General features: G+C 46.4%; 1 protein-coding gene across 1 annotated transcript in view; it reads left to right on the forward strand.

Annotated features, from left to right (window-relative positions):
* Positions 1 to 4928: 4928 nt before the first annotated feature.
* DAZAP1 (DAZ associated protein 1) overlaps positions 4929 to 11449 on the forward strand; it is a 19172-nt gene continuing 12651 nt past the window's right edge. Inside the window, exons 1-6 of the mRNA XM_017743818.1 lie at positions 4929 to 4977; positions 5271 to 5360; positions 5787 to 5953; positions 6208 to 6273; positions 6824 to 6934; positions 9177 to 9225. Coding sequence (XP_017599307.1) covers positions 4929 to 4977; positions 5271 to 5360; positions 5787 to 5953; positions 6208 to 6273; positions 6824 to 6934; positions 9177 to 9225 — 532 coding nt within the window. The remainder of the gene's footprint in view (positions 4978 to 5270; positions 5361 to 5786; positions 5954 to 6207; positions 6274 to 6823; positions 6935 to 9176; positions 9226 to 11449) is intronic.

Here is an 11449-nt window from a genome sequence, read left to right on the forward strand (position 1 = left end):
TTCGTGTCCGCCTCCCCTGTCAACTAACGCGGAGACGCGGGGCGGGGGGACAACACGCCGGTCGAGGGAGGGGATTGTCCCGCTCTGCTGGTACGGCCTCACCTTGAGTCCTGCGTGCAGTTTTAGGCGCCACGATGTAAGGAGGATACTGAAGTGTTAGAGAGCGTCCAAAGGAGGGCAGCGGTCATGGTGAAGGGCCTTGAGGGGAAGCCTTAGGAGGAGTGGCTGAGGTTACTTGGTGTGTTCAGCCTGGAGGAGACTGAGAAGAGACCTTATCGCAGTCTGAAACTTACTCGTGAGGGGAAGCAGAGGGGCAGCTCTGATCTCTGCTCTCTGGGACCTGGGGCAGAACCCGAGGGAAAGGCTGGAGCTGTGTCTGGGGAGGTTTAGGCTGGATATCAGGGAAAGGGTTTTTTTCCCAGAGGATGGTAGGCACTGCCCAGGCTCCCCAGGGAATGGTCCCGGCCCCAAGGTTGCCAGAGCTCCAGGAGCGTTTGGACAACGCTCTCAGGCACAGGGTGGGATTGTTGAAGAGTTCTGTGCCGGGCCAGGAATTGGATTCGATGGTGCTTGAGGGTCCGTTCTGTGATTCTGTGAACCCGCTGGAGACTTTGTTCTGGTGACTCATCAGGGCCGCCCCGAGGGCCTGGGGTGGAGGAGGGGGAAGACGGTGGGACAAAGGCAGCACCGGGAGCCTCCCCTCACCCTCCGTGTCCCCCCGCGGGGCTGCCCTCCGGAGCTCCCCTCTGCTGTCCTCTGCTCGGGATGCGTTCCAGGCAGGAGAATCCCGGTTTTAATCGTTCCCGGGGCTTTTTGTGGCTTCAAACCGGAAACCTGACACAAGTCTGGTTCTTCTGACGTGCTTTTAGAGTCATAGAAAGGCTTGGGTTGGAAGGGACCTTAGAGATCATCCAGTTCCACGCAGTGTTACTCTGTTTGAGAGCTGTACCCTGGTGACATTGAAATTATCAGACTGCAGACTTGGGCAGGGTAGAACTCGAAGTAGCAAAAACCAAATTAAAAAATCCTTGACTGGTTCTTCCACTGCAAGTTTTGGCACAAAACTTGCCCATCAGAACTGGTCACCTTGCTTGAAACTGGAAACATAAACCACTTGTCCCGTGCTGCTTTGTAAGCTGCTTATTTACTGCATGTTCTTAATTTGTAAATCCTAAAAATACAGGAGGCAGGATAAGTGATTGGAATATCATGTTGGAATGGTTTGGGTTGGAAAGAACCTTAGAGATCATCTAGTTCTAACACCTACTGCATGAGGCCTGTTTAAATATGTAGGTTTTGCTCTGAAAGTGTTTTTATTTGCTCCTGGGCCTTAATCACTGTCTGATGCCTTATGAGAGACCTGATCAGGTCTCACTTCTCCAGCTCTAGGTGAGCGCCAGGCTCCAGGTTATTCTGTGGAACATCATCAACTCCCCTCCTGAGCAGGCTCGGCTGTCCCAGAGTTTGTTCCCAGTCACAGGCTGTGATCCTTTGGAGCTGTAATCAGATTGGGAAGGATTGGGGATTAATCAGAGAGGGAAATTTTATTTATTCTTCTCCCCCAAGAGTGCTCAGAGGGAAAGGTGAGAGTGTAGAACAAACGGCAGCTGCTCCAGCCCTGGGAAGGAAGCTCTGGTTTAAAGCTGCTGTGAGAGGCAAGTCTGGATGGGAAGTTATGAATTCAACTGCTTTTCTAGGCAGAGGTTTTAAGAAAAAACACTTAGGGAGGCTGTAAGCCTTGCAGGTGTGTTGGCATGGGTAGGGAGGGGCCTTTTGGGTGTTATTTGTTGTAATTAATTAGTACTTGGGGCTGGTTTGGATGAAGAAAAGTGCTGATCCTGGTCCTTCTGTCCTGCAGCTGATGGGGGCTGTGCTGAGGTGTTAATCAAACCCCGTATTATTTATGTAGGCAAAGAGTTTGTGCTTCTGTTGAGTTTTGGTGGTTTTCAAATACCTGTGCATGCTTTTTTTACTAATTCTGGGATGATTTGCTCCAGCAGCAAGTACGTTTATAGCAACAAAGAATAAATTAGCAATTAAAATTCTCACAGGAAGCAGTGAGGTGGAACACTTGGTTAAAACTTATTATACAGCTGCAGCTTCTGAGGAGTCATTATCCCACTTTCTGCTCCTGAAGTGATCCCTGTGGGAATTGTGCTGCTTCAGGGGTGCTGCACCTGTTGGGGTCTCACTGCTCATGGTGGACAGACGCACCTGCCCAAAAAAGAGGCTGGTGGTTTGTGTTGTCACCTGGCTGTGCTGGGAGTGGCTTTGCATTCCAGTGGGGAGGGACTGTAGTGTCCTCCAGTCTATAAATTTGGAGCTTTATGGGGGTGTGTGAACTAAAAACATAGAGGTGCCTGAGGGGAGACTCACCACGGTCTGCAGCTTCTTCCCAAGAGGCAGCACCAAGCTCTGCTCTCTGGGACCTGGGGCAGAACCTGAGGGAACAGCTGGAGCTGTGCCTGGGGAGGTTTAGGCTGGATATCATGAAAAGGTTCTTCCCCCTGAGGGTGCTGGGCACTGCCCAGGCTCCCCAGGGAATGGGCCCAGCCCCGAGGCTGCCAGAGCTCCAGGAGCGTTTGGCCAACGCTCTCAGGGATGGACAGGGTGGGATTGTTGGGGTGTCTGTGCAGGGCTGGGAGTTGGACTCGTATGTTTGTGGGTCCCTTCCAACTCTGGATATTCTATGAACTTTTAATATTTCTATGAATTTAATAACTGCCAGCCCATAAACTGTTAGGACCAAAAGTTTTCTGGGATGGAGCTTGGGTAATACCTTTGGAAAGATGCAGCTGAGCGTGGGGGCAGGAGCACTCACACAACCATCCTGCCTCGCTGCTGTCCTGTACGATACCACATCTGGATTTTTATAAACTCTGGCCCTGCTCAGTGTCTTCAAACCACGGAGGATCCCAAGGCAGAGGATTCCTGGCTTTTGGTATTCCATAGCGTGTGTATGAACCAGGGCTGTGTATTTCCATACAGCTGCTGGAGCTGGCCTTGAGCAACTCAGCTTTGCTGTTTCAGTCCATGTAGGGTGACTACAAATAATTCATGGTGGAATTGGAAGGTTTCAGTGACCTCCCTCCCTGCAAACAGCTTGGTGTTCTTTCAGAACACAGCTGGTACTTTTACAAGGATGTAAAATAGATTAATCTTGTATACCAAGCTATCAAATTTAGTTAAAAATACCCCAAAACAAACCATAAGCCCAAATGTGGTTGGTCAAGAAAATGTCATTAACACGTCAAAACTTTATTGTGAATATAGCAGTAGATCAGCTGGTTTTACTTTGCTGTTAGGAAATAGAAGTACTTATTTTCCCCAAAAACAATGGCACAGGGAGCAGAGGGATTTGTGCCCTGTGTGTGGAGAGGGAAGGTGGTGAAGGGACAGTTGTGGTAGCCACCAGGATGGCGGGGCCACCTGGGCAAAGTCTGGCTGGTCCCAGAACACGACCTGTTGCTGCGAACTGGCTGCTGTCGAGCAAGGCCCTGAGCCTGTGCCAGGAGCCAGCACGCTGCCAGAGGGAGCTGGGGGCACTTTTCCAGTCCTTGAGGAAAACTTCGTCATCCCGAACATGCCCACAGAAAACAGGCCTGCTTTGAGAGCGGGCAGGGCAGGGGTGCCATGTCCTGTCCCCGCTCTCGGGGAGGGCAGAGGAGGGGTGGCACGTCCTTTTGCATTACGATAACGCAGCAGCAGATGCGGCCGCTGTCTGCTGTGACACTGAGGCTGTCTTTGCCTTGCATGTCACCAGCTCAGTTGTTTTCTGGCTGCTCAAGGAGACGCTTTGATCAACGCTTAACAGTTGGTCTGTTTTTGTGAAAGACAAGACTCGTGTCACGTCTCAGCTTGTAACTTAGGAACAGAGTTTGCCTCAATGGAACAAGGCCTGTAGGTGCTGTGTAGTATTGAATTTTGTCACTTTGGCTGGTGCAGAAGGGTCGTGACATGATGTCATATCACAGAGAAGTGAATCAAAGTGGAAAGGGACAAGCTGGTTTTGTCAGTGAGCTGCCCTGCTCCACAGGAACTTCCAGTTGCAAGGCTTTCACTTCCCTGATGCTCCCATTGCACCTGCAGCTCTTACTGGGGCTGACCGGGCTCTCCCTGCCGTTATCTGCTCCTGAAAAATGCACGTGAGAGGAAGTTCAATATTTTTTTTTTTCAGGAGAAACTCAACTTTGCCCATGTAAGTGAGGATGCAGGAATTCCCATCACCCTCAGCTGTACCCAGGTATAGGTGAAGGCGAGTAGAAGACAAAGTAGAAGATGTTTTTTCTCTCTGAGGTCTGATGGAGAACTAGAGGGCATCCCCCAAAAATAAACTATCCCAGTTTATTTGCCAGTGCAGAGCCATTAACAGCAGAGTTTTTCACAGAATCACACAATCTCCTGAGCTGGAAGGGATCCCCAAGGATCATCAAAGCCCTGTACAGGACAGCCCAACAATCCCACCCTGTCCCTGAGAGCGCTGGCCAAATGCTCCTGGAGCTCTGGGGAGCCTGGGCATTGCCCCAGCACCCTCGGGGGGAAGAACCTTTTCCTGATACCCAGCCTGACTCTCCCCAGGCACAGCTCCAGCCCTTCTTGAGTCCTCCTCCTGGTCCCAGAGAGCAGAGCTTGATGCTGCTCCTCAGGAGACAGCTATGATGGGTTTTTTTGGGTTGATTCTTGGTACTGACAAGGGCCAGGTGTTGAGGTGGCTAAAACCAACCTTTAATTGCTGAGTAAATGACTGCTAGAAGTTTTGTCACACCCAAGAGTTGATAAAGAGCTGCAGAGCCGGCAGCCTGGAATGGAGCTCCTCTAGACCAACCCAGGTCCTTGGGCGTGCTGGGACACGAAACCCTGCAGATTTGGGTGCTCTTTGCAAAGGAAGAGTTGAATCAGTTTTAGGCAGTTTAGTTTGGGGCTTAGCCATGACTTTCTCATCTGCTCGGCGCTATCTCGAAACCGGGCTGTACAATGGTTTCACAACTGATGCTGGATTAGTGCTGCTCTGTTATTTAGTACCTGCTGCACAGGTTTGACTTCTGTCTCAGGCCTGAACTCGGCAGTTCTACTTTTGCTTTCACCCCACGAGAAGGTGTTGGCAGCCAAGTGAGTGTTTCGTGGTGAGTGAGGGAGGAGCAGAGAGCAGAGATGGAGGAAGGGTTTGGTTTAATCAGCAGCTTTGAGTGCGCCGCCAGCTTTGTAGGGTGTGTTGGAGGCCACAGGACCCCCAAACCTGTCCAGAAGAGCTGAGTCGTGCCTTAAATAAGATGAAGCATCTGCTGTAGCCCCTAAATCTGCCCTGTGCTTCATTTGCAGAAAGCTGTTCGTGGGTGGCCTGGACTGGAGCACGACACAAGGTGAGCAACGTGTGCTGCAGGCACTGGGTCATTGTGAAAACCCAGCCAGGAGCTCCTAACAGGCACTGCTGTGGTGGGGAGATTGGGCTGAGAGTCTCCTGCTCCTCTGCTAATTAATAAAACTTCCTGTAGAGACAGCTCAGATATATGTTAATATTTTTAGGTTTATACTGTTTGGTGCTGAAGTTTTTGTCAGCTCAACAGACAACCCTTTTTATAATCACTTTCCTGCTATTTTCCATTTGTATGAGTGGAAATAAACTGTTGTCTACCATTTGTTTACAGGAAGTAAAATGTGATCATTTTTAAAAGATGAGTTTGAAGTTGTTTTCCATGTTTGCTGATCTGTTGTCTCATAATTGCAAACACAGTCTGGTGTTGTTAATATCTGGTTCTGTTTAATACTTGCTTTTTTTTCTCTGACAGAAACTCTTCGTAGCTACTTCTCCCAGTATGGAGAAGTTGTAGACTGTGTAATAATGAAAGACAAAACAACAAATCAATCTCGAGGATTTGGATTTGTCAAATTTAAAGATCCCAACTGTGTGGGAACAGTGCTGGCCAGCAGACCTCATACGTTAGATGGCCGAAATGTAAGTTGCTTTTGTGTTGTTATTTTTTTTCCTGCACCAGATTCAAAGATCTGCTTTAAATTCTGCCTCCTTATTTGCAGAGTGTCAGAGTTAACCTGGTTGTTGGTTTAAAAGATCTATTGTAAGGCAGCTCTGACTCCGTGGCTTGTGTTGCTTTGCTCTGAGGAGCTGCATGTGGGTTCAGCTGCCACAAATGTAACTTTTAGAGCAGAATTCTGCATGCTGAGGTCTGACCAAACTGGAACTTCTTCCAGATTGATCCAAAGCCATGTACACCTCGGGGGATGCAGCCAGAGCGGACACGACCGAAGGAAGGATGGGTAAGGAAAGATCCCTGTGTATCCTGCCTGTTGTCCAAGTTCTCTTGAATTCCTTTGGATTATATCCATGTTTTAAGGGCAGAAGTCAGTATGCAGACCTCGAGTGTAAATTGTATTTCTAAAAATTGTCTTTTACTTAGATTTCCATGGGCAGGCTCTGTGCAGAGCAGCGTCAGTTTGGGTGTGGTGTTTCTTAAGCTCTTAGTGGTGCTTTTAGTGGAGTTCTTCAGATTTGAGAGCGGTGCCTGGACGGGCACTGGCAGGGCTGATGCTGTTCCAGCCCTACTCCACACCCTGCAGCTTCATCAGATTTCAGTGTAAAATGAGTCAAGGGCCTCAGAACACAGGCCCTGCATGCCTGGCCCTCTGAAGAACAGGGATCACTGAACCTCTGAGCTTGGAATGTGGTTCCCTTTCATGGCTGGGAGACTTCAAGGCTAGAGCTCTCCCCCTGAGCCTGCCAGAGCCTGCTGTTCATGGTTCAGTGTAAAGTGATAGAAGCAGCCAACCTTATTGTCCTTCTGACTGAATTTTCTCCTCCTTGATTTAGCAGAAAGGATCCAGGAGCGATAACAATAAATCCAATAAAATTTTTGTTGGTGGGATTCCTCATAACTGTGGCGAGACAGAGCTCAGGGAATACTTCAAGAAGTTCGGAGTGGTGAGTCCTGGGGGGGAAGGTGCCTCCCCTCCCTGCTGCCTCCTCTCATATTTCCTCAAGCTGTCACATTTGGGGGTAATTTGGACAAACTGCTGGAGGGGCACATGAAGCATTTTGTGAGAAACTGATGAACATTCATCATCTGGAAATGTCTCTTGGCAGAGCCTACTGCTCATGTGGAATTTACTTTGCTCCTTCTCTCTCCTCATGTTTAAGTCTACTTGGTGCATTATTCTGTCCCTTCTTCCAAAAACTCTTGAGGTGGCTTAAGAATGATTCTTTTTATTATTATTATTTCCCTCTCCCCCACTTCTCTTGATACCTTACAGCTGGGCAATTAAAAATGTCTGCTGATTATTTTCTGGGAACAGCAAGTCCCTCAATGGGCTGAATTTTAAGATCCTGGTCTTTGTCTATGTGTATAGATAGGTTAAATTTGTGTCTCCTGCCATTATTTTGGGAGCAGTACCTGCCTTCAAACCATCTGGAATCTCAGTTCTGGTGTCCCTAGAACCTCCATTCTGAGACAAACTGCTCCTCATGCACCTTTTTAAATTTACTTTATAACCTTGGACTGAAATGACTGTATCTTCTGATTATTTTTTTTTATTTACTTTTAATTCCCATTTATCCCAGCTCTCACTGCCCCTTTACAATGGTAAACTACTGAATTAAATAACTCAGCTGTGAATAAGTTTGAGGAACTTAAAAATTGCCTGAATTAATTTCAGGACTGTGCTGGTAAAAATAAACTTGATTGGCATTTAGTGTGGTTTCTGATACTTCTTTCAATAACCTTTCCCTAACATTTCTTAGTGGCAGCGAAGGATTTATTGAGAAACAAATTCTTAAGTTTATCAACAGTTAAATCAGTGTTTAAAATTCCATTAAGATAATTTATTTAAAACGCAAAAAGCAACAGCTAACAACTGTTTCTTTAGCTTGAAAGGCTGCAGTAGACTAATAATAAAAACAGGGAGCACGTTCCACAGCTGTGGAATGTAGTTTCTAAAGGCTCTTCCTCACAGACTTGGCTTTCCAGCTGTGCCCTGGATGCTGGGGAGATACAGGGTATGTCCTGCAAGTGTAGAAGGCACCAGCCACAACTGTAAGTGCCCTTAAAAGTAAGTAGTAGCACTTTACTCATAGTATAGAAATCAGAAAGTCTTCTTGGAGTTGTAATGAGTCCTTTGGAGCAGTGGAGTCTCACAAATGTTTTGTGGCTACGAGAGTGAGGAGACCAAGGCAGGCACTGATTTTTAGCCCTGGTAATTGCTGGGTCGTTAAGGCCAGGGTGAAGAAGGGGATCCAAATGGACCAGTGGAGGGACAGAGCTGGCACTGTCCCATGGCATAATCCCCACATTGATTCCCAAGCCCCAGCTGGTAGCATCCAGTAGGATGTGCTCAAGTGAGTGCAGTAACTCAAACCCAATTGTTTTCCAGCTGTAAGAGTTTAAAATCTGACACAATTTTATCATTTTTACTCACGAGTAAAAAGTATCCTAAGATTGTCTTGAAGATGTGATTCCACAAAATCACACCCATTTTGTGACCACTTTTCTTCATCTAAGAGAATTCAGAGCAGTTGCTTTCAGCCGTTTTAATGTTGACATAAACATTACACCTCAGGTTTTGTTTGAATTGTAGCTCACAGTGGTGCTTTTTCTTAGAAGAATAATCTTGAAGCCTTTGAACAGCTTGCAATTTCCATTTTTTCTTTTTTTAAGTTAAAATCACACTGATACTGCTCATCCAGAACTTAGAGGGGTTTTGTAAAGCTGTTTAAAGGATTGGTTTAACTGGTGCTCTGGGCCTCACTCTGGTGCTCCAGTAATTCAATCAGAGGAGCCCTGCACGTTTGTAAAGGTGCCTGCAGCTCAAGCTGCTTTTCATGGTGCAAGTGAAAATGGTTAAAAATGGGGAAGTTCATCTTTTAAAAAGCTACACTGATGAGTTGTTGGAAGACAAACCTTCGGGGTGTGTAATAGGCCACAGTGTGGGTACAAACAGTGCAAAACCTCAATGTTAAATTAAAATGTGAAGTGTAATGAGACAACAGAGATGAACTCAGGCTTTCTAAGCTCCCAGGAAGAGCAATATTCCCTGGTTTTGTGCTGTTGCTGGGATGATGGCTGCAGTTGAATTGTGCTTTGTGGGTAGAGAGCAGGAACCAGCCGGTGGTGACTGTTCCAGCCCTCCCCTGGTAGCACAGTGAGTAGAATTTCCCTTCTCTCTTCCAGGTCACTGAAGTTGTAATGATCTATGATGCAGAGAAACAGAGGCCCCGAGGTAAAGGCTGATCTAGTTTGTCCTTGAAATTTCTTCATACTCTCCTATAGTCAGATGGCAAACTATTTCACACCATCAGAAAAGGTAGATTTATTTTTTTTTTCCCCTACGTTGCCTCAGGAAAAAGAATAACTTACTGGGCAAACATCACTTCAAGTCTAGACTCTTCATCTCCAGCTTCACTTGGGTCTGTGCATTTCAACTCAGATGTTTCATGCTCGTTTATGGGTTGGGTTTTTTTTATAGTTGAATGAAATTTGATTCTCAAGCCACTCCTGTGGCTTAAGGTACTTTTGAGGGGGGAAAAAATCAGCAGATTTTCCTCCTGTTTTACATGAAAGGTACGTTGGGTCTGTAAGTGCATGGGGGGTGCTCCAGCCGGAGCACGAGACAAGGCAGAATCCATCCATCACCTGCTTTTTGTTTTGGTTAAATGGCTTCACCTCAAATTAAGGAAAAACTCTTCTTAAACAGCACAAAATAATTCTGAAATATATATCTGTATATTTTTACTTGGGATATACAATCCCTGTATACCTGCCTTTTAAGAGGGGGGGAAAAAACCCAAAAACCTGGAAGATTTACTAGATATTGAACCAAACTGGGAACCTTTGGTCAAAATATAAAGCAAGTTCCATGTCACCCACGTCCCTTTGCATCCACCATCTGTTTGCCAAGGAAGAGGCAATATTTTAGCACGTGAAGCTTAGCTGTGCTCCCACCCTGTAGCATGTTGGACATGCTAGAGAATAGTTTGCCATCTGAACTTTCATTTCTCTTCTGCCTCATTATTAAGAAATATATCCTTCACTTCATATTTATTAAGCTGTTAAGTCTTAGTTTTATTTTTAATTTAGACATACATCCTTAGTGACATATTTAAGTGTTTCATAGTAAAGTATGGTAATGTTAAGTAAGTTCTCTTTTTGTTTCTTTTCTCTCTGTGAATTGTTTGACTGTGATTAACGATATCTCTTTAGATTTCTTCTCTCTAGGTGATAATTTATCACAGAGGTACAGGCCAGTTCCGCAGTCAGAGGAGGGACGGGCTTTGTCTTTTATTGGAGTGTAAACGAAGTTTCAATATATTTGTTTTTTTGGTTTTTTTTGTTTTCTTGCTTTAGCTATCCTAATCTTCTTCCAACAGATACCTTTGATTTAAGCAGCACATAAATTCATCTGTTTCAATGCTCCTAGAGCAGCTGGTTTTGGGTAGAGGAGACAAAGGCACTGGCACCCGAATGTGATTTGGGGCTGAAGTTCTGAAGTATTTCAGTAATTATTGTATCATCTCTATCTTTGCAATATTTAATCCCAGCCTTGCAGCCTCTGAGCAAAAGGTACTAAAACATCATGCCTGGTCTGGATTAATCCTGTCTTAATTAATGGCTTCTCTGCTTCAAGCTCTACTAAAAACAAAACAGGGAAGGGAGGGCTTGGGGTGAAAAGCACAAGTGCCAGGTGGGGGAAAGGTCTTGTCTCCATCCACAGAAAACTTCTCCCCTAATTCATCAGACTTGTTAAGCACTTCTTGAATTCTGTCTCTCTGCCTTTTGTTTCTGTGCTGTTCCAGTCTTTTTTTAGTGTGGTGACTAACAGCCGTCTCCCAGAATGGCCTTGGCAGTCCCTGGGGGGTGCTAGGAAAAATTGCTCGAGTTTGTATTGGGTACTCCTGGTTGTGCATCCCAGAACACATTTTCTCTTGCCTTCTCTCTCTGTGTTCTCTTGCTGCTCTGTCCTCTTATCCTTTTAATGACTTTTGATAAAATTCCAGAGGCCGCTTCTGTGCCATCTCTCCTCTGACCCTTCTGAATTTTGCCTTCTCTCTTTACCACCCTTCCTTTGGAGGTGCACATCAATTTATTGGTAGGAAAAGTGAAAATGAGCCCTATTCCTAATCCCTGTAGTATCCATTTACCTCCAGCTCCTCAGGAGAGCCCTGGGCACCAGATTCTCAGGTGATGTCCTTGAGGAGCTGCTTGGTGTCAGGTATCCACGTGATCTTTGCTTCCTCCCAGTCCTGCCTGTTCCTGCCAGCTCTGCCTCATCCCAACTCTTGCCACAGCCCCAAGCAGCAGCCGTGTTACATCTCTGAAGGAACAAAGTGGCTTTGATGCAGTCTCGGCTTCTCCTGATTCCTGTTCTTGGCCAAGCCAACATCTGGGAAGGGATTTCCAGCTTCTTGCTGTGTCTGTTCTCCTCCTCCCTTGGCTGCAGACCAGCT

The sequence above is a fragment of the Corvus brachyrhynchos genome, unplaced genomic scaffold (genome assembly GCF_000691975.1).
Source record: "Corvus brachyrhynchos isolate BGI_N302 unplaced genomic scaffold, ASM69197v1 scaffold219, whole genome shotgun sequence".
Classification (NCBI taxonomy): Eukaryota; Metazoa; Chordata; class Aves; order Passeriformes; family Corvidae; genus Corvus; species Corvus brachyrhynchos.